The 24,490-nt window shown below is 33.8% G+C and overlaps 1 protein-coding gene across 16 annotated transcripts in view; it reads left to right on the top strand.

The window, feature by feature from the left end:
* The window catches only part of LOC139809621 (FH1/FH2 domain-containing protein 3-like), a 162,571-nt gene that overhangs the window by 19,591 nt on the left and 118,490 nt on the right, over positions 1-24,490 (top strand). For 10 of the 16 annotated variants that reach the window (XR_011731146.1, XM_071772640.1, XM_071772643.1 and 7 more), the window contains exons 7-9: positions 410-629; positions 1,110-1,209; positions 1,330-1,366. Coding sequence is in view for 14 of the 16 variants with exons in the window: in XM_071772640.1 (XP_071628741.1) it covers positions 410-629; positions 1,110-1,209; positions 1,330-1,366 (357 nt within the window). In the remaining 2 variants the exon portion in view is untranslated. Of the gene's footprint in view, positions 1-409; positions 630-1,109; positions 1,210-1,329; positions 1,367-3,740; positions 3,878-8,197; positions 8,554-24,490 lie in introns of those variants that run through there. The other 6 variants (XM_071772651.1, XM_071772655.1, XM_071772649.1 and 3 more) reach the window with 3 other exon arrangements.

The following is a 24,490-nucleotide window of genomic DNA, read 5'->3' as shown; positions in this document are numbered from 1 at the left end:
ATTGTTACGTACGATGCAAATTACTAAAATAAGAAAAATAAAAGATTAATATTTTTTTTATTATTTTCTCATAAACAATTTCTAAACAATTAAATTCTTTAAAATATATTGAGCAATATTGAGTAATAAAATTTAAAATATTCGAAAATAAAACAGTTGACAAATGTGGATAATCAATCGCATAATAAAAATAGCATTAACTATATTGAATTTTGCCTTATTCCTTTATTCTCTTTTTTTTCTTTCTTTATTATTATTTGTTAATAATAATAATAATAATTTAACAATGTTATCTATACCAACATTATACTACTATTTTCAAGCATATTTTCCAAAAAAGAAACCATCAATAATATGAGAGAGCAAAAGAATTACCATAGGGTATTTGAGTTAGTTATCCCTGTTGCAGGTAGAGAATCCACCTGATCCGCCGGACAATTATGGACGAAAATCTCCTTACGACAATGTGAAACCGGCACCCCGAAGATTGCCACCCCGGAAACGACCTTCTACGTTGCCGTTATTTATTGGCGAGGATACTGACATCGATCACGTGCTCGGTGATACAGCTGTTCTGTGCTACAGCCCTGTTCTCTCCCGTATTCATAAACAGGAACGCGTCGAAGAGGGTGAGACGGGAATGAATTTAGCGTCACTTAGCGATCGATACTATCGTACCTAGTTTACATAATATCAGTCGGATTATCCGATGTATCGCATGGAGCTCAACAAAATGAATCCGGAAATAAACAATTGAAATTTGTTGTGTAATATTCTTTCTTTTAATTGGTTGACAAAAAGATAAATTGTCGACGCATTGTTTGAAAACGAGAATCTATGGAGAATTAAAATCTCTGTGAAAAATATGCGTAAAGCAATTTGGAAAGATGTATTCATAATACTTAAGTTAAATTTATAATATTTCCATATGCATAAGTAGTAAAGTTTAACTATAGTTTTATTAATAAAATTTTATTAATTTTTTTATATTTTTGAGTTTGTTATGTGGTAACGTAAATAAAAGTAAATAAATAAAGTTTTATCTAAGAAAGATGTATGTTAGAATATTTTAATGTAAATATTGTATATGTATTATTTTTTTTTTGCAGACTCTTCCGAAGACAATTCAGAGTGTGAAGAAATAGACGCAACTCAGGTCATTATTCATGATAGCACGCCAAAAACACCAGTAATTCAACGAAGAAATCGGTATGTTTTATTAAAAAAATATAAAACAGTTTAACGGATAAATTGCATATTGTATATCTATTATACATATACATATAATTTAGCAGCTGCGCAAATCATTTAATATTTTTCTCTTTTCAGAGACAATAAAAGGATTCAACCTGATGGCTACATTCCGGTGAGTTTTGTTATGCATTTTTATTGCATGTTAACGTGTCAGTAGTTTTTTCTTCAAGTAGCGAGATGTATATTGTAATATTTGCTATTATAATTAATATTATTCTGTATATAAGCAGTCTGTATATAAGCAAGAAACGTAACAAAACAAATATAAAAGTAAATATAACAATAAAATTTAAAAATATATCTATATAAACGAAATATTAGATTAAAGAAGAAGAATCAAAAATTTATTTAAGTTGTGTACACACATATTGTTATAAATTATAATATAATACAAATAATAAAATTTAAAAAAATGGTAATATTTTGCGGAGTTAAATATTTTTCTTTTTTTAATTCGCACTATTGTCCTGTTTCTTACATAATTTTTTGAAATTTTTATTAAATCCTTTCATTTGACATTTAAGTTCATTTAAAACTAAACACTAAGGAAAACGTATAAAAATGTTTTGTAAAAGAATTCTCGGTAAAATAATGTTTATCCGTTTAAATTTTAAATGATAAGAATTTTCTTAAGTAAATGGAATAAATTTACAGACAATTTCGCTGACAGAAAAATACGAAAAATGTATTTTCCTTTTTAAATTGTGCATTTGTATTTACTATTCTAATGCTCTCGTTTTGGCGTGCAATACTCTGTAGTCATACATAAACGGATAGCTCGGCATGACTATCGAGAAATTCTCCTAACAAAGCCCTACGAGAAAGCAGATGAGATCAAGAGAAGTGGAAATGCGCGCGACATTATTGTCTCTAGTGAGGGATGCACGAAGAGCTCCTTGCTACCCTCTTGCAATTTTTCGTATTGTGCACGAAGCGGTAGCAAACAAAGGGACCTTGCTTGAGTGCTTCCACACCGCGCCCTTCGCATATTGCGTTTCGGTTCACAATTATTCACTATGACATTGTCATAATTTCTCACCTCCAATATTATTAATTTTTGTCATAAATAAAAATAATTATTGCATTTGTTAAAAACTATTAAAAGTTATTTTTATCATATTCCTTAAAATTTGATATAAAATTTCTTTGCGCTTTGATGGAGAATTTAATTAATTACGCATTCACACACACATATTCAAAATCTATTAAAGGTGGTCATTTTTTATTGGAATTATATATGTATTCTTAATTAGTCTTGGCTTTTAAAGCGATTCTGCGATTCAATTGCACGTTAATGAGTAATATTTAATACGAGATATAGAAGATTTCGTGACTAATTGATCACTTCGCTCAAAATTATGCAGAAGTCACTTATATTTTTGCGCCATTGTGTGAACTACCCTTGTGAGTGGCACGATAGCATTAGCACTCTCCCGCACAATGAACCCCTCCATCACGTTTCTATGGGCTCACAGCGTCCCCTTTTATGCTGCTCGAGATCCCTACGGGGACTCGTCGCAGTACGCAGAGATATGTACAACCGCGCTTATATTTCCATATTTTTTCACATTGCTGATTATTTTTTTAGTATACAATCATCTCAGCTTGTTTTATCCTCAGATTATTATCTCGTATGACAATACTTCAAATAGTTCTTTTTTCAGTTTAGCGATTATTAATAAAATAATGTATTATACAATATATGTGCTAAACATAAATTAATTAATAATGTGAAAATTATATTTTATTTAAGTAATTTTTACATATATTTACAGTTTTAAGTCCTAAAAATTGAAAGCTTTAATTTAGAATTTGTAAAATACGTGACATTTATCTGACATAACAATTAAATGTTAATTACGTTTAAAATTATAATTTTTTACTCGTTTTTAGCAAACCATCTAAAATTTTTAACTTACTTGTCGCGCAAATTGCTTGGCGCCTATATTTTACGAGACTGACTTGCATTTCTAAAGAATTCTTTTAAAACAAAATAATAGAATTGAGCTAATAAAAGTTTTTGATTACGTACTGATAATGTACTGATAACAAATTAAAATAAAAGTTTGAATAACGCATACCTTATGTAAAGTAAGATAAAGTTACTAAACATTGTTCTCTACGATTGCTGTTTGAAACAAAAATAACTCCTTTTTGAAACGCCTATAAAGCAGTCGTGCATAAAATAATTATCCAAAAGAATTTTGAATAATTTTTTAATAGTTCCATTTATAAATGCAATAAATTTCAGAAAAATCATATAGATTTATGGTTCGTGAAGATCATGTGTTATTCGAACATCAGTGTTTCGGGGTGCGTATACCACGTGAACGAGAGAGGGGTTCGACCGCTCGGCGGCGGCACTGTCGGTCGACGGCGACAGGTGTCTGCGGCACGTTCAGTGTCGCGACGGCCGCTCTCGAGGTAAGGCACGTTGTTGCGCGCCGCGTGTAAACTTACGTGTTCTACTCGCGCTGCATCGCGCCGCATCCGCACATCTCCTTTCCCTCCAGCCGTGCGTGTGCTCGTAATTCCGCTCCTCGTACCGCGCTTCCCACCGGCTTCCGGCACGCGTTTCCGTTGTTCGCGTCGGCGGCGGAAGTGCGCGTGTCAACCCCAAAAGGTGAGTTCTTTCGCTTCGCGCAGACTCCGTGCTCCGAAGCGCGCGCGCTTTCATCTCGCGCAGCGCAGGGCCTATGCCTCTCGATCTCGCCTTGAAGGAGGACCTCTCTGCGGGTTATGGGCAAAAGTCGAACGGAATTCGCGAATACTTTTGATAGGTTCGCTTTGATTGTATTCGATAATCCTGTGAGAGTAATGATAACAGGCACGTAGGAACTCGATTTGATACTTGAAATTCCCAAATCACGGAGCAATTAAACGTTTATTTGATTTTGGGAAGTTATAAGACATAAAAAGATAATGTAAATTTTCCAAAGATAATTATAGACATACGTGATGATTTTTTAGCAAATATACAGATAAGTTTATATTTATATATTTTAATTTATATTGTCGAAGACTATTTTATATAAACTAGAGCCTGGATGCATGTTTTATCGGTAATCCAGGAGATAAGGATTTGATATCTTAATCAAAGAATTAAGCAGGATATGAGTGAAAGTAAATATTGGGTCATTTAAATAAGGAAATTGTAAATAATTTTGTAATAAAAGAAGAAAGCAAAGATATTTACTTTAACGCAATAGAATACTTCATGTTTGACATGAAAGATGTTTTGTTTTCATTATGAAACGCGTGCTTCATATTTCGAAGCACGTACTTACATATGTTTTTTGTCATGTTATCACGATACGTGTCGATAACTTGTTCGATACAAATATTTGTATATACATATCGACTATACGTATACAGTATATACATAGTCAGTAGCAGAGAGATATTATGTTCCGAAATATAAATTTCTCTTGGAAACTTCTCAGTAATCATAATATCTTGTAATATAAGCCGATTGAAATCAGCAACTGAAATCTTTGAGAACAATATTTCAACCTTTAAACAATACTTTTGAGCATCTTAAGCTCTCGTTTTATTGTTATCTCTGGATTTACAATCAAAATAAAAAGTCACAAGTACCGATTATATAAATTCTAATATTTTGATTTTCAGTTCTCGATAATATTGAAGTAGTCATTATCATATAATATATTTATATTCTATTGCATTTATGTCCATTTTTACCAATGCGGATTAACTTTAATCTCAATTTAACTTACTTTATATTTTTCTCATTCTTAAAATAAAATAAAATAAAAAGACAAAAAGTAAGTTAAACCGAGATTAAAGTTAATCTATATATTGGTAGAAACGGACATTAATGTATATCAATGAACGCGATCTATCTAATCAAACTTATATTTTTATGTAAATATTGCACGATTGGTATAGGAGCCTGGATCAGTAATTTTCTGGAATGTCACACGTCTCGACTGGTTCTGACGCTCAGCCGCTCCTGAAGGACGTTATTTATTTCGGATGTTAGCGCGTACAGATGATAGGTCCGGTTCACGTTCGCTGCTCCGTCACGTTTTTTTTCAGTCGTTCACCTTCGGATCTGCCTTATGCGAAATTTTCATGTATATTTGCCAGCGATATAAGTCATTTAAAAACAGACGTGTTATTAGATTCGCCTGAAAAGTCATTTTTATCATCTTTTAGCGATTTGCAATCTTTATCGATAATTCCACGACATTTCAATATTTTTGATTTAATGTGATAGAATATTAAAGTTAAAAAAAGAATCGGATTATTAACAATGTTTGAAAATGAGACGTTTATGAATATGAATGTGAAATGCTCCAAAAACGTTATTCGGAGGTTGAAGTATGATTTTGTGAAAAATTCGGCGTTATGGAAATAGACATTCTAAGAATACGATATTCCAAAAGACAATAAGACGTAACGTTCGAAAATATATCGTATTACAATTGCATGTGCGTGACCGAGTGCTCCAAAATGCTATAAATAAAGGCTAAAGCGCGATATTCTGATTATTTGATTCTCGAGAAACGTGGTTAAAACGCCAAAAGACACGACATTCCGAAGGGCGGAATTGTTGATTCAAGCGAGTTTGGGAATCCTCGCGAGTTCGATCTCGCGTCGCGATCGCATCTTGATCATGAATCTTTCGTCGACCACAACTGCGATTACATTCGTGGCATGGCGCAGACTCGTTTTCCCTTCTAACTCCCTCTTCTCTTCGACATATCCCCTTCACTCTCTTTCTTCCTCCATTCCGTTTCTCTCCTTTCGTTCATCTCTCTATTCCTCTTTTTCCTTCCTTTGATTTCTTTCTTTTCCTCTTTCTTTCTCTGTCTTTTCTCTCTCTCTCTCTCTCTCTCTCTCTCTTTCTTTCTCTCTCTCTCTCTCTCTCTCTCTCGCCCACTCTCTTTATCTGTCCTCTTTCCGTTTCTTTCTTCAAGCCGGTTCGAAGAAGGGCTGGCCCATTTGCAACTAAGAACAATGCGAGAACAAAGATGACGAGACGGGTCGGCATACATTGATAATGACAGCTCGCGAATTCATTTTGCGCTTGGCGCCGATTCTCTTACAAGTCTGATGTCGCAAGGAAGTCTATGATGCGTGAATAAAGATCATGTCGCATAGGTGCCGACTACACAATTTTTCAACTTCCACTGCTCGATTAGAAAGAATACTGAATATTCAAATATGTTAATTTCATATATACTTCTCCTTTTATTAAATCTTTTATTAAAAAATATTAAGACACATAATATCTGTATATTATTCTCAAATTTATTGATTCATGAACGAAAATAATAATAAGACTTTTAATCGAAACCTGCAATCGATGTAGCAGGAGGAAATATGTATTTTCTTTATATTAATATGTATTTAAAAAAGACATTGTCGTTTAATATTTTCTTATTGGTAAGGATACATAATAACGCGATGGCATGCGAAAACCGGTATGGCGGCGCTTTTTCATAGCTAGCTATAGCGATTTCTTCTCGCGCACCCGGTACAATCGTGGACACGTTGCAGCGGAGATATATATCGTAGTGTTAAGGGATTTAGATTTTTGAAGTTTCGTTAACTACAAGCAAGTTACTTACTGCTACATCGAGTAGCTACAACATTCCGCTACGAACTTTATGTAAAGTCTATTAGCAGATGTTCGAGTAGTATCGATACTTCGATAATCGTTTGTTAGTTGAATAAATTTCCATTGTAACATATTTCGCGAGGATATTATACCTATGCTAACGGTTGAAGTTGCTCCAATTTTCATATCGTACGAAAAATGTATTTTTAATTTGTAAATTACATTAGAAGATTTATCTAAAATTCTATTTGAAAACGTTGAGGTAGAGAAAAACGAAAAAAAAATTAATAATTCTATCATATTGATACCAAAGATAATAGAACTTGTTTTACATCATTTAAAATGTAAACCTAAATTGAAAAATTATGAAACTAAATTAAACAGAAATTAACATGTTAATTCTGTGCCCGCCTTGCCTTTATAAATTAAAGCTCTCTATCGATATAGTAAAAATATTCCGTATCTCCGACATAATTGATTTCATCAAACATACGATTCGCACATGCGCGAGAAGAGGATACATAAATAACATGTGATAAATTTATTTTCTTAAATACGTGCGGGAGCCTTGAACGGAGGCACGAGAGCATTCCCACTGGTTTTCTGCTTTGAGTTAACAAATCGATAAGCGAGTGAAAGGAAACTCGAAGGTCAACGACCGTTTGAAAACGACGTGGACACCGGTTGCATTAACGATGATGACTGCAGTCCTAGATCGTTATAATCCTAACGTCGCTACTTTCACGGTACTTTATGCGCGCTTTCTGTCGCGGTTCCTACGTGCCTGAAAACCTTTCTACAATTAGCAGATTGCTCGGAAAATGCAAGCGTAAGAACGGAGGCAGATGGACACATATCCATAGATCGGTAGATACCCGACAGTTCGTTATGATCTATTACTGTTTAAGAAAAGTAGTATATTAATAACAACACAGAAAGGTCAAGAAGCGGCGGTTAAATATTTGTGCAATGAGCATACTTTATCTAAATTTTAATTAAGACATTTTTTATATACAGAAATTTTTCCTACACTCTTATAAGTGTTTTTTGTTCATTTTTTATATAGAAAAAATTATTCTTTATAACAATTTAGTTTTCAATATGCGTAAATTATTGAACTCTTGTTAAAAAAAAGTTTATAATTTTTAATATTTAACAATATACTATATATTTTAATGGAAAAAAATAAACAAACAAACAAGCAAATAAATTTCGAAAAAAGTGATTATGTCTTTCTTCGAGCAACTGTCATTCATAGAACGATGCGTTTCGAAGTCTTAGCAAGAACTAAAAGCAAGCGTAATCAGCAGCGAACAGGAGACATGCAGAAAGTAAAGGGACGTTTTCTCGTTTCAGCCGACAGATCGAATCGAAATAAATCGGCGGTACGACAAACCGGTTCGCGCATCGCGTGAGTGCGCCACGGCGTGCGCACACAATCGTCGTGTGTACGTGAAAGGGGGCCGGGGGGTGAACCTTATCTTTTTCGGGGGACGAGGAATTACGAACAATCCCGGCCGTCCCCGTGCCGGGAAGAAATGTATCGCCAGATGTTTTTCACCTGCCAAGTGCAGTATCTCAACGACGTCGATCCATTCAGTTATCCAACCCTCTATCCGGATGTTAACCCTCCCGATCACACCTTCAGCGCGACCTTGCCGCTAATCAACCAGCTTGCCGCTGTGCATCGACTACTTCGGGCACCTCACAGGGTAAGTTATTATTTTCGACCTATTATTATTTTACCGCTATCCAGGTATTATTGTACAGAGTGTTCTCTGAGATCTTAAAAATAATTTTTAATTTAATCTTTCTCTTGTCAAAACTTACTAAGATAAAATAGACTTGACTAATAATAATATATGTTGGCGAATTAAGCTTTTGATGCGAACAGAATTGTATCATTTACTAAATTCCGAGTAAACTTAATGGAAGTTTAATTATGAGACTTATTGTTAGTGAATGAGATAAATTTAATATTGGAGATTTTTAGAAATTGTGAGGATATATATAATAGTAGCCAATTAAATTTTGGCTGGAGAAATTGCATATCCATGGCTTAATAAGGTGTTGAAATTAGACGCAAATCTCATAGGACACTAAGTGTAGCGAGTGTAGCAGTCACAGATCGCGGCACGTGGCTCCTTTGTTTGGCTCCGTCATCCATTTCTGGGACGGTCCCTTCACGACTATTGTTCGTGAGTACAGTTAAATGCTACTGTATCGCTGTTTAAACCTCAGCTCCAGCTATCTTCCGGATTGTACATTCTGACCCAATTGTCCTGTCACAACGTTTTCCCAGAAGAACTCTGGCAATGCAATCCTTCCGCATTTGAGACACTCGTGAAATATGTTTGGATGATTAAATCTCCCAAAAATATTCTTACGAGTTGACAACAGTTCTGTTTTCTATTTCTTCGTCAGATTTTTATTTCTCCTTATAAGGAAAAATTATCCATTCAAAAATCAAATTATATACATACATATATATATAAATAATTTATATATATATTGGTATTTATACATATATGAATAAGAACTAAAAATATTTTACAATTAAAATATAACTTATTGTCAGTAATATGTATTATAGTATAGTATATGTATAGTATTGAAATGGAATAAATTTTTTGTTAAATAACATAGATTTATTTGATTCTGAAATTAGCTTAATTAGGTGGGATATCATTTTCATAAAAAAATTCATATATAAATATCAAATGTGCTGATGTCTACCAGCTATCAGTTATCGATATTTCGACAAGTTACGTAATGATGGTCATCATTACGGAAGATTAACTGAATAATAGCCGTGTAACGAACCAACATGATATAGGTAGAGACCGTGTAACACTTTAATTCTCTCTTTCATCCTCTTCCTTGTATCTGAGGGTTCAAGCGGCTCATGAAATATTTGCCGGCCCTCTTCGGGCCCTTCTTCGGCAGACGTAACGGTACATCGCAAAGCATTACTCTCTCAAAGAAAAAAATAAAAGGTTCGTTTACGACCTGGATATTATATAGGTACCTATAGGTATCTTTCGCTGATGTACCGGTTATCTCGACGACGGTGGCGGATTCTAACTTCTTTACTCGTCCCTTTTATCCTTCTGAACGACGTATCTGATCACTTTATCTAAACATTTTAACGCATTTGAGACGAAACGTATACTATATTTAATGTCGTTTAAATTTCAAACGTGCCTAAAGTTTATTACGTTTTATTATTTATTAGTTTGTAATATGACGTTTCTCATTATATTATTAGTATATTAAAATTTTTGATAAATGTAATAGCAGAATAGCCATATTCCAATAATTTGACAGCTATATAAAATTTCAAATTTATTTTGTAGTCACGTTGCAAACAATAAATTAAAATTTAAATTCGAAATTCGAAATTCTGGTGCGTGTACGTGTTAAAAACATTTTTGAACATATGTATTTTTACTTATTAAATAATTTCATTATTTATTTAATATCTAATAAAATTTATTTAATTTTTCAAGAATTACTCCGTGATTATAATTTACTTTTACATCTTCATCTTAGACACGCACTAAAATTATCGTATTGTGATATACATTTTAAGAAGTATTCTAATCTCTTTCTTTCTCTCACTCCCTGTCTCCTTTTTATAAATTTTTAATTTTATTATTATTAATACAAAAGTTCGCATGAAAAATGAAAAGATTAAACATCATCGAAAATATGACACTTCTTATATCGTTAATTGAAATAATAACGAAAGTTTTAATAATTTACTTTAACGCGTAACAGCTGTCGAAATTATGCGAAATTATTTCCCCTCACCATGCCCTACTTTTGGAGATACGATTAATTTTACGGGCCATCGTCTTTCTGCTATTTCACTTAACGTCACGGAAGCGCACAGTGAAGTGCTCTGTTTTTATGGGAAACGGAGCGTCCGCGCGGACAAAAACCGCGAACCGAAGCCGCTTCATTTTTTTTTCTTCCTCACTATTGAATGGTAATGGAGAGTTACGATTGCGATTTATGGGCGGCGTTACACTTCGGAGACTCTGAAATTTCGATTTTATGGCCGTGCGGCTTATCGCCCACCACCGGCAATGGACTGCGAAGTGCACCGCCACTACCGTCGTCATGCGATCGAATACCGCAAAGAAAGAGACGTAAATCAATAGGGATACGTTTTTTCTATGGGCTCTGAGAACAGCATCGTTGCAATCGAGCCTACCGAGAGATTATCCAAATTCAGCGTAACGTATCATCGATAACCAATTCTAGGTCGTCGGCTAATGTAACTATGAATGCGATCCACTTGGCATTCCAAACGCTCTTGGAAACATTTTATCTTTGTTGTTTATCTAATGTTAAACAAGGACAAAATGATGCTCTGAAGCGTTTGAAGCGTCTAGTGGATCGCATCTTATAACGTACGTTGCAGAAAAATTGATCATCTCGCTCGGGCTCGAAGCTGGCAACTTCTAGATAACATCTAGACATGTAGATAGAAGATCGCTAAAGTCAAAACGCTATATAAATTATATTATAATACAACACGATTTCTGCAATACTTTACAACATGTAATACGCAATATATAATTTGTTTAAAATTATGAAATATTGTGTTCTATCACGAGCTCTTTGTGTCTGCGTTTGAAATAATGATTATTCTTTCTAAATTATCTTGATAACATAAAATATTACTATATTCTTCTAATAGCTAAAGATAAAGATAGAAGAGTAAACTAGGAAAGGAATATCAAATTGAAAATTAGTATGGAACGAGATAAAGATAGAATATACGAGGAAGTGCAATGTGTGCGACAAAAAGGGACGTCCAAAGTCTGTTTTATTCATATACAAATCATGGAATGAAGCTGCATTGTATAAGGATGTGAGATCGCGAGAGAACTGTGAATAACTTTTCTAGTGGTTTGCACTTTTCCTAGTTTTCCCATCGAAGTCTAAGCTTGCATTGCACATATTCCAAGAAGTTAGTTTATAGAGAAGTAAACGAACAGAAATGCCACGTTTTTACCTTTTGCCACGAGGCAGGAAGGTTTCCAAGGTAACGAAAGCAAAGTAATTTGGTAAAATCGTGTTTCCCCATTCGTTCGATTCCATCAAGCTAAACTGTAGATCTCTCAGATGAAGTAAAGAATTGTAATTTGCAAATGTGCTCCGTGGAAATTTTGAAATTTTAAACGAGAACTTTATCAGCTTTTAAAAGAGAAATAAACAAATAAAAAATTTATTTTATGTAAAAAAAAATGTTTTTTACGGTTTTTTAATTGACATATATTTAAATTTTAGATGAATATTTTATCAACATTTATTTTATGTATTTTCAATCATATGACTAAATATTTGATGGTATACATTGCATTCCTCGTAACATTTAACTGTAATACAACAAAGTGAAAATAATTTTTACTAGTATGCATACGTACGAAGGTTCTCTCTCTCTCTCTCTCTCTCTCTCTCTCTCTCTCTCTCTCTCTCTCTCTCTCTCTCCAACATAGATTTTATACGGATAATGCATAAGGATTAATTCCGATGGAAGGTTAAGGAAAGTTATCTCTATGGACTTGCACACGTTAGTGCACAAGATATAATCAATTCAAGAAGGCGTACTCTCTCCTGCCGATTTGAATTTATGTATCTGCAGGTATCTCCTATCGTGCCTATAATGAATGAGTCACGCCTTTCCCGCGTTGTGAAGAAGTGTGCGATTTCCACCATATTTTATGTATACGCTTTAAAAATTAATAAACGATTTATTTCGGAAATAGCATACAAATTACATTTGGAAAGTCCTATTAAAGCAGAAAATGTAGTATCACTTTCGCTTCGTATTTAAATTATATATTTTTACTTCTTTTAAATTAAATAATTTAAATACTACTATCTCGCCGGAAATATATCATTCTCTTTTACGACAGAGCATATATTCACATTTACGCAGTGTACTAACATGATCGTGTACTAATATGAATTATAATAATATATTATATATATATTATTAATAGGAACTATTGTATCTAATATTTATAATATTACAGAAGAGAAGGAAGGGATAGATTAAATTGTAAATTTTTATCCGATTATTTATTCCTCGGATTTCGCAGCGTCTGATTCGATTTTTACAATTTTGACACTGAATCATTCCACTACCATGCTTGGGACTCGAGAGTCATCTGATAGACGGTCGCTGGATACCAACTCACCTACCTACCTACCTACCTATCTACCTACCTACCTATCTATCTCTCCAGCTGCAGTCAGCCGGCTCACGTAGTTATAGGCAAGTTGTACGGACCTCTTTGTTGCATTCCGCCACGAACGCTCGTGCATGACGACGACGCCGCGGCCGGCAGTGTCCAGTTTCATTCACGAGGGGCGCCGTAATTCCCGATGGAGCGCTGGAATTTGTTTCAGAGGTACGCCGTGTACACACGCGAAGGAACGAATTTATAATTCTACGCGCCGCCGCATGAGATGGTACACCCACGACCGGGATGAAATCTTTGTGTGCGCGCATTCCCATCTTCCGGCTTGTGTCAAACGGCCAACTAAAGACCGAATGTTCTTCGTGCGAAGATATCGCGTTTGGATTAGATCGCGGATTAGATAGACTCTATGGAGTTAAAGACCACTTATCGCGCTCACTAGCAGAGCGGTATTGTAATACTATTACCGGTTTTATAGATATTAAACTCCACATCCTTCTTTCTTCTCTAAGTTTTGCAAATTGATTGTGTAATTAACATTTTAAACTTAAACGTAAGATATTTACGATTTAAAAAATTCTTTTGACTTAATATATTCTTCTTTAGATATATCGCTAACACTATTTTTTCAAAGAATACAGCCTTCAGATTTACAATACAGAACTCCATTTTCTTAATTAACGTAATCTTTAATTATAAACATTCATGTAGGTTTCAATGTTATCGAATTGCTCAAAAATAAAACTATATTAATGCTAAAAAGAACGCATAATTTTCTTCCTTATAATTAACGTGTCCTTGCGTTGATTCGATCAATTAAATTGACATCGGCAAACTTCAGAAGCGGTCAAAAAAATGTCCTCGAGGCGATCTTACTTTAGACGTTCATAAATATCGCCAAAAATCCTCGCCCCAGTAGTGGCTAAAAAGATGGTGTCCAAGCGAGATCAGGATGAAAAAGAAGAAGAAGAAAAAAGCAAAGGACCCGGGCGAGGACTGCCGGGTTGGGACGAGAAGAGTTTCGTTCTTCGAGTGCAACGATCCGCGCGACCATTTCAGCGAGAAAGGCGTTACGCGGGATTATATTTTGAGAGTAGAGAATTAATATTCATGAACCCCAAAACGAGCGAGCGCAGCAAGGACGCCGCGAACGGACGTACGGCCATGCGAAGAGATGACGGACAGGTTACGATCGAAATAAATGCGGTCGGGAGGACCGTTCCGAAAATGATTGCAAATTACGGATTTTCGTGCAAGGCAGTCGTGTCGGGCGGTGTTCACATCGTCGTGGCTGCTTATACGACCTTATTCGCGCGGATGCTATACGGTATCTGAAGATCAATGACCCTTCTCGAGAGAGATCGAGCGAGTACTTCCGGAAGGTATTACCCGAAACGATGTAATATTTCGGATCGTCGCATCTGCATAATCGCGCTATTAATCTGCCGAGTGTGCTTATCCTTTTTTCACAACTTCAAACAAATTAAAGATGAATTCTTTCGATCATGAGCACAACTTTGCCAAGTAACGCAACAATTACAATTAGACATTTTTTAATTTTATTATAGCTTTTATACGAAGATCTTTGCTTTTGCGATTATGACATACTCGATTAATTGCCATGAATCTATTTTCGACTTCTTTTTCTAAGTTATCTATATAGCCATTTGAATAGTATAACAAAGATATTTTGTTAAGAGATAAGGAAATTCAGTTAGAAATTTAATTAAAAGTTAATTTAATTTAATTAATATTTGATCAACCGGTAAGTCAAGCAAATTATCTCCATTTGATTTGCTTTAATATTATCTGTACACTCTCTCAAATATTATTTCATTACAGGGAGAATACGAAGGATCTACAGTTAAATACTATAGAATTCGTAATGCAAACTGGAAGTTCCTAATCTACGATTTTCTATAGAAGTTCAATTTAAAGTTAAAAGCTTTACAGAGCGCACGTTTTGAGTTAATCTGTTCAGAATATAATTTCATATATATATCCTAAAATATTTGTGTCTAAATTTTAAATCCATGTACATTAATCAACATATTTGAAAAGACTTATAACTATAAGAAATATAGTTTTGTAGAAACCCACACACACACACACATGGTTATAATCGCTTCGTTTATTCTGACCTCTTATATTTTCCACACGTTTTACTCGTTCGTAACGTCATGGCTTGTGCAACAATTCCATCGAAAAGCTGCGTATTGCGTTCACGTTACAATACTTTCCGGCAATAAAGTCGCTATTTCCGAATTTCACGGTTTCGCAAGCGTTTTATGCGTGGTGGTGAGGCGGAGCTAACTTCTTCTTGATGTACTCCTTCGCGAGGCATTTCCGAGAGGCGCCGCTTACGTTTCGGAGAGGAACGCGTCTCAAAAACATTTACATAATCGCTACGTAACGAAATTCCTGCACGAATCATTCGCGAGAGACGATCCGCGCTACGGGAGAATAGTGTTAGCATTAATTATGTCTCTTACTGAAGGAACTATGTAGTTAGAACTACCACTACTAATAAATAAGTAAAGTCAGACTTACTTAAACGTGTACACAAATGAAAATTGTATTTACACATATTTTATGTTAATTTAGAATTCTATAATTGAACTTTATATTATAAAAGCGTGACAAACTATTAATATGAAGAATTATCATTTAACCAATTTTTGAATTTTCCGTTCTTTTATATGAATATTAATTTAGAACGCGTGCATTTTAAACTGTTCTGTTAAGCAGTTAAAAATTAATTTAAATATTAATTGATACAAATTATCGAACTTTCGACTTATATTTTTTCTTGGTGACATCTAAAAGATATATGTTTGTTAAATCTGTTAAAATGTAATATCAATTTATCACCAAATCTTTTTACAGTATACATAATTTATTTATCAAATTTATATTGTTTGGTGCGACAATACCAGTCACACATTCACAGTTTACTTGTGAATTAACCGGGAATTAATGGGAACAGAAATACCGCGTATATCGTTTCAAGTACCGCGTAATCATAATTCTTATATGATTTAAGAATACAGAGGAATCGTAAGATTGCTTTAAACTGCTCGGCGTAAAAAACCTATCGCTAGATGAAACTCGTAAAAATTTTTTACAGCTGTTATGGTTGAAAGTTTTGTCATTCGTGAACGTTTTAAACATCATCTTTAATAACATAGGTACTTCGCCTTGTGTTATATGCGAATTAGTTCAGGAAAAAAGTAATGGTCGCATAAAAGTTTCCAATGACTTGTGAAACCTCGTCATCTGATCGCGCTATGGATAATATCATCAGTTGACGGCTATGTGAAACCTCCTTTCGTGATATCTCTCTTTCTCTCTCTCTCTCTCTCTCTCTCTCTCTCTCTCTCTCTCTCTTCTCTCGCACTCACGCGCGAAGTTCAGCGTGGGAATTTTCGATGGTCTGCGAATTTTCCGCGAATCAAGGCCGCCGCGTAATCTATTCCCGCAATAGCGTCGAAGAGCGCCGCATTATAATCCATGAAGCGTGGTTTACGAGAATCTTGATTTCACCTCCATAGCTTTAGGAATCTTGAGAATTTAATGCAGCATTATTTCTGCATTTACTTGTGTTTATTAGTTTAAAAACCGATTTAATTTATGTATGACCATGGATAATTTCACCACTTGTGTTTTAAACATAAATTACATATTTATTTTGCAAAGAGCTTTCCTTATTTAATTTTTAATTTAGAGCGAGATGAACAGAATATAGTGGTTTATGACAATCTTCTATGTATTTTCTACATGCTCTTGGAATAATAAATACAAGTGTAATAATGAAATTCTATATAGGTATATTAAGATCATTATAATAGGACTTTTAAAAAAGATCTATTTTAAATGCTACTCCATATACCTCTATTAACTTCCAAATCAATGATAAAACATAATACATCTATGTCATATATATGCAGTTTTCTATTTCAATATTCGTAAGAAAATATTTTACAATTTATTTTATACCAGAATATTTTTGTATTTATTAGCTATGTAATAGTAGTACACAGGAAACAGGAAACAAATACTTGTGCCGGAATTGACAACGAGGAGATATCTTTATCGGGTATTTCTTCGATAACAATCGATACTGTATCATTCTATTCCCACGTCCGCCAGTTGCACTGGAACGATAAATTCGCGTGCCGTCGTGCGCCTCGGAACTCCACGACAATGCGGGCGAATCTCGTTGCAATTTTTCGTTATACGCGCCGTGTTACGATACTCGAGACGTCGTTTACAACGATAGAGTGAGATAGATCCCGAACGAATGGACTTCATAACTGGTTTATGTCTCGAGGGCAAAGTTCTCTTCGCGAGCGTAAACGTAAGCGCACATAAAAGCGCGACATTCTCACGTATGCATACGTACCTATTACCTATATATCTACGTGAGCGTAACTTTATAAATGCAAAATTCAATTACAGAACGAAATATGACATCGTTATTCATTGTCTCGATATACGCGGTATTTCTGTTCCCATTAATTCCCGGTTAATTCGCAAGTAAACTGTGAATGTGTGACTGGTATATTGTCGCACCAAACAATATGAATTTGATAAATAAATTATGTATACTTCAAAAAGATTTGATGATAAATTGATATTACATTTTATTAAAAAAGTTTACTTTTTTAGGAGTGTATATAACATTTATTTAAAATAAGTAAAAAATTTCACATTGAATAAAGAATTTTTGAGATTCGTTAATAATGAAAAGTAATAATTATGCATAGAGATAATAATGCCATGCATAAAGTACATTAGTATTCAATTTAAATATTTTAATAAATGTAAAATTGTATGTCCAAAATTTTATTGACTAAAAGTCTGAAATCTTTTAAAAAGAATTAAATATAAAAAAAGATAGAATTCTTATACAATTTATATAAAATATAGATATAATATATGTATATAAGATATTTGAGATGTACATGGCAAATTAAATCATCAATATCATTATATGTCACCATACATGTATATCTATACTTTTATTGTAAATCGTACCGAAATATAACATTCAAGACATTATCAAGAGACGGTAAACAGTGTAACATTGATAACAAGGTTACGATATTGACGTCAAGACTAATAAAATTTCCATCTTCTTAAACGGTGACTTCAGATGCACCGTGCCTCCGTCTTCATCGATTTAATTCTCTGAAACATTGAACGCGAAGGTCGTTTTATTAATCTGCCAATTGGACGGCGATGCTTAAAAAAAGCTCAACGGATCCAGTCGAGTAGAACAGTTTAATCGGATAATAGCGCGATAATTAAATGTGTATCGACAGCACGGTCTTCACTTCGTCTCGCTTGTTCTTCTTGCTAATGATAATGATTTCTAAACTAATTGAATAACTGCATTCCGTTATAATAGATAACTCTCTTAAGCTTTGATAAAATAAACATTCTGTTCGACATTAATTCTTAATTTTTTACAGAACGCTAATTTCTTACATAATAAATGTTGCCCGTAATAATTACTTTGTTGAATTAGTAATCAACTATGTCTAGTTTTAAACGCAGCAAATATGTATAAAATTAATGGATACCTATTATTAATCATATAAATTTATAATTTATAATGTACGAATTTAAGTATAATTTTTTTTTAATTTTTTAATAAAATTTATGAAAAATTATCTATATTCTGAAGAAACCTATATTAACATAATATTTCTATTGTGGAGATAAGAAGATTCAAGATAGTTATAAAATATCTCTTTAAATTAAATTTTAGAAACAAACTGTTCTTTCGATAATATTATAAATTATGAGCAATAATTAAATAGTGTTATTAATTTAAGACTCAGAGAGTCATAAAATAATGTTTAGGAAATTAAGAAAAATATAGAACTAAAATGTCGGGAGCAAAATTTTTATATTAATAATTTCTGAGATAATTTTTTTTCCTTGCACATGTCATAAAAAAAGAAAAGAAAACGCTCTCAAAAATGCAGATTTGTATATAAAGAATGCAATCATATCTTCCGAAATCACGAACATATAACGCACATTTAAAACGCGACCCGCAGTTTCATTTCCACATTGTGCAATGAATTCTGGTATTTTTCCGCGCACAGTTTATCAGCGAAAGCGGTGATTATCTTTATCAAAAAAGACAGAATATAGTCAAAACGTATGAGTGCGTATGCGGCCTCCGCAGGATTTCATTTCCATATTATCCTGTGCATTTTTTGTATTTTTCCTCATGCACAAACATCGCATCATTTCCATCTGTATGCTGATCAAACGGCATCACCGATTTCAACTATAGATTTCGTTGTTGTATATTTTTGCCACATAGATTGTATTCGTGTATAGACAATGTCCCGAAGCTATACTACTTTAAGGGCTTCTGCTATCGCATGTTTTTGTTATTATTCATCATGATCGAATTGACGTTTGGTGAATTGTAAAAAGCATTTAATTTCCTAATTATTTATTAATACCAAAGAGTTACCGATACTCGTATTCCGGTGGCTATAAGTGCAATAATTTTGAGACATCCTGTGTAACACAAATTCGGAAATCGACACACGTCGATATACATATCTAATACATGCGTACGTAAGTACTGACATCGAGAGAATGGTCGGGCGACCGGAAAGTATCATCCTTCCCGTCTCCGGAAGAAAACTGGTTTGGATTTTGTATCGGAGAGATGTCCGAGTAGGTATGCCGCGGAAACGAAGGAAAAAGCTCGAGGCAATCTAATACGTCAAAATAGTCGTCCGTGTTCGTCGTACCTTCTATAGTCTTTTACGTAGGAAAGGTTTACAACAGAACAAACCTTCCAGACTCGGTTGATTGTTCTTTGTAACAGTGAAGTTCAAACGAAGACGAACATCCCTAACGAGAGTAAACTCGATTTCGAAACAACGCAACTGAATCTTCCTTAATGAGCGGAGTTTCATTAACTCAACGTATTGTAATTGCATATCGTCTTAAGCTCTGGTTACAAAACTATTTATTATTCCAATTGGAAACGTGCGAGTTTCTAACTAGCGAATAGGGATGAGCTTACATCGCCTATGCAACGAAACAGATGTAATGCTCAAGCAGAATAAAATTCTCAAAAAATGTTATAAACAAAACAATTTTATTTTTCGGAAATAATTATCCTATTATGGACCTTCGCGACAATGCAAGTGTTCAGATTGGAAAATTTTCGTCATTTTGTGAAAGTTGATTTCGATCGAAATGTAAACGCGGAGATCTTTCACGCTATAATTGGAGAAAACGCGTATCGTTTGTTAAAAAGAACGCAGAATTCTTCTTCACTTCCAGGGCAACTATCGCGGACAAGATCGTATTTCTCTCCGTGAAGAAATGCGAACAATGCGATGCCTGTATATATATTTTTTCAAGTGAATGTATTGATTTATCGGACATTGTCGCTAAGGTGACAAATGAGTTCTAAACTTGACGCAAGTTTATTTTTTTAATCCCTAGTTTCTAAAAAAAGTTCTTGACAGGGCAACTATCGCGGACAAGATCGTGCTTCTCTCCGTGAAGAAATACGAACAATGCACGATGCATGTGTATGTATATGTTATACGCTCGTATAGGTTCAAAGGTATTGATATAACTTTGCCGCACCTGGCGTTCTCCTCGGTAAAAGAAAATCATAAAAGAATAGACGGTCTTCTCCGAATTTGCAATTTTCTTTTATCGTTATTTCAAAAAGTAAAATTTTATTCATTTTTGACGGCGTCCATTGATGACCTTTTGGGTATTTTATTATTTTATGTAAATATTTTTTCAGTACTTTTTTCAAAGAAAATGATCGAAGTGTAGGTATGTGTCTACGTTTGAAAATGTAAATGTTTATAAACGGTTTGCACTAACACATTGCAAGCGCAGACAACTTGTTTCCCAGTAACATCTATGTCGCAAAATTGTAAAGTCTGGAAAACATTTAGAAAACCTGTTAGATGGAAGCGATTACTTAGATGTAATTATATGTTTATAATTTCGAGAATGTATTTATAAGTTGAATAGTTTTAAAGTTTAATTTAAAATTCTTTTACGAATTAACTTTGATAGCAGATTTAAAAGACGATTTCCTTTTTATTTCTTAAAATTATTAATTTTACGTATAAATTGTTAACATGACTACTTTATATTCGTCTTTCTCTCGAAAAGAAAGTAGGTTCTTAATGAAATATTGGCCCTATTCATAACCATAATGCTATTTTTGCCATAATATTACTGTTGGCTGTCTCATCATTCAAGAAACTTTAACGACACCTAGATAGTATCGCGTGTTCTCAGTTTATACGTTGGCCAAGTCGTTACCTGTCCAACAAAGCACGAACGTTTTGGAGAAGAATACAATCTAATACGTCTCTTTGCTCGCATGTTAAGTCGTCCGTGGTGGCGTTCGTAATAAATCCGCAATGCGCAATGAATTGCAGGAAAAGTAACGGATACCTATATATTTTCTCATATTTTTTACATGGAGCTTCAGCCATCTTACTCTACTATTTAATTTTTTAACAATGTCTATATATTACCAATGCCTTATATGCTATCCTGCAAAAGTTTCGTCCACTATTTACCGATGCAAATTTGTGTTGATTTATCTTGATCGGGACATTGGAAATTGAAATACCTAATACGAAGAATTAAACAAAATAAAATCCATCTTTTATAAGTATAAACTATAAATATCAAATTAAATCCAGCTTAAAGAAACTGTGAAGAGTATGCGTTTCAAAAAAGAGGATATATACATTACAAGACGTTCTAAATTAAACCAATAATTTTCAGGAACATTTTGCATTATATTCATCTGCTCGCATTACTGCCTTATCATGCATTAATGTACATTGATACGTGTATACGACGATACACGTACAACGTAATGTTTGTCTTGTTCGCGTGAATATTTAGCGAAGGTACGCACCGTATATGAGGTCGGCTTTGGAGAAACGTGCTATAGCGCTGAACGTCGCGAACGAAGTCGTTAATCTGCGACTGCAATCTCATTTCTGCTAATTGGCTGATAGGCGCGCTCGATATGGACTATACGGCGCGGCATTGCACGCGGACATACGTGCACGTGGAAAGGGCTGAAGAAGGCGCCTGTGGAAAAAAGGGCACGATGGGTATAGTTACAACGCATACGCGCGTGCTACAACCTTCCAGGAGACTTTTCAAGGGAGACACTCGTGTTCATCCGCGTCCACTCTATTCTGATTCCTTCTTTTTCCTCTTTGTTTTTGTGTCTCTCTTGTATCCTTCCTGTTCTTCTTATATCCTTCGCGTTTATCTCTTTTTGTCACATCTTCGAGTTCTCTCGCTTGACGTCCACCTTTTTAATTTTCTAAATCTATCTATACCTATTCTCTTTTCACGACAGCTTTACTTTATCATAGTCTCCTTCGCTCTTCTTTCTTTCTGTATCATTATTGTAAATATATATAGTTACAAATTTGATCTTAATCTTGATTACTTTATCATATAGATCAATTAATTCCGTAATTAACATAAATTAATTGTATCGTAACATACACAATGTGGTTCCAATTACTTTGTGTGCAGGAATTATAATACTCTTATATAGTTTATCTAAAAAAAAATCTTATGAATTTTTCTCGTTTATTATTGGCAATTAATTTTTATTTTTTTGTCGTGGAAAATTGTTCTTATTCCGTCTTCTTTCGTTTGCATTTTTCTCTCCTTCCGTATGTGATTCCGTCCATCTCCATCAGTGCTGTTAAATCTCGTAAAGCTTCATGGGCTTATTTCGCGAGAAAGCGCTGGGCCAAGTGCAAACTCGTGCAACTCGCACGTCTCGTTGACGACAAGTCCTTAAAGGATAATAAGGTAGTACGATGTTAATAGCTTCTGCCATGAGAACCTGCGTGATGGGAGATAAGTCTAGGCGCACAAGTGGATTTTGTCTGTTTGTCTAGCGCAAGAATATCGCAAACAAGACACGTGAGTCAAATACATATTAGTAATATATTCGACGGGAGAAATGTAAATTGATATAATTAGATGGTGCAAATACAACGGAGATTAAGTTTAATAATATATATGTTTGTGAAGTATAAGAGTGTGCTTGAAGATGAAACTCAAATTAGTAAGAATACAAAGGAAATTTTGAAATTCGAGTAACATTGATAATACGTGCTTTTTATACATACATACAACTTGATAAACTTGTACAGAAATGAAGGCTCCTGAAAGTTTTATTATCATAGTTAAATTAAATTATTAACATAGTTACTGAGTTAAATTAATTTATATCTATTACTTTTTGTATTACTTCAATTTTAAATTATGCTACTTTTCCACGTATATTTATAATAAAAATTAATATTATTATAATATTGTTATTTAACAAAAGAAATTTTGTATTAAAAAATAGAAACTTTTTAAATATTTCTCTTTAATTTATCTAATATCGATTCAAAAATAAAAATGCTGTCAGAAAATAATTATGAAAAGTTGGATATTAGAGATTTCGAGCAGTAAGCTTGCATTCATCGATATTCACATCATATATTGACATGATAAAAAAAGTATATAAGAAACGGAAGAAGTAATACATACAAAGTAGCTAATAACGTGCGTTCGATCTCCGTACGAAATAATAATCTGATATCTGTTTTCACAAGACAGGTTGAATAAAGTGAGGACAGATAGCGAAACTAGAAATACCAGCTTTCCATGAATCATATGCATTTCTTTTTTTTTTATTTGCGCGTCGCGTCATACATGAGACTGCCTATCAAAGAGACGAAAACAACAGTAAAAAAAAAGCGAAATAATTTTCCAGTATATTTCTACTCGCGAGTATGGCGAAGTGGAAAGAAACAAAAGCCGTCAGATGTTTGGTGTGCGATTTTGATGCGGGATTTTGCGCGGCTTAACAATCGATAGCGGGCGGGCGGAACAATGTAATTTTTGCAGCTGCAGTATATGCAGTTACCCGTTGAAGCACAAAAGTCCGATGTGAGTAGTGGCATGCTTTGTTTTTTCGATGGAAACGGAAACGAAATTTTCGTCGACCATCGCCGAATCAAGACGAATGTTGTCTAGTGTTATATTACACGTGAAACGATGGCGGTTTAAGCGCGATGATTTACACAGGTGTGTTTGGGTATTTTAGTCGAAATATCTTCGATAACGTACTCTGCACGTATCTTGCCAAGCAAGCATATGAAAACTTAATTTTTTACATCTAAATATTATAGATATGAACGAAACATGAGTAATAAATGCCAATCTTTTTAAACATTAAAGTTAACTCCAATAAAACGTATTTGTCTTACATAAAATAATTATTAAAAGTTATATGGTAAATGTATTTAATGATATTTATATAACATATATGTATATATATTTATTGAATATGATTGTCTTGCCAAAAACATGAAATATA

This window comes from Temnothorax longispinosus, chromosome 3, assembly GCF_030848805.1.
Source record: "Temnothorax longispinosus isolate EJ_2023e chromosome 3, Tlon_JGU_v1, whole genome shotgun sequence".
NCBI lineage: Eukaryota > Metazoa > Arthropoda > Insecta > Hymenoptera > Formicidae > Temnothorax > Temnothorax longispinosus.
This window is presented reverse-complemented; position numbering and strand designations above follow the sequence as displayed.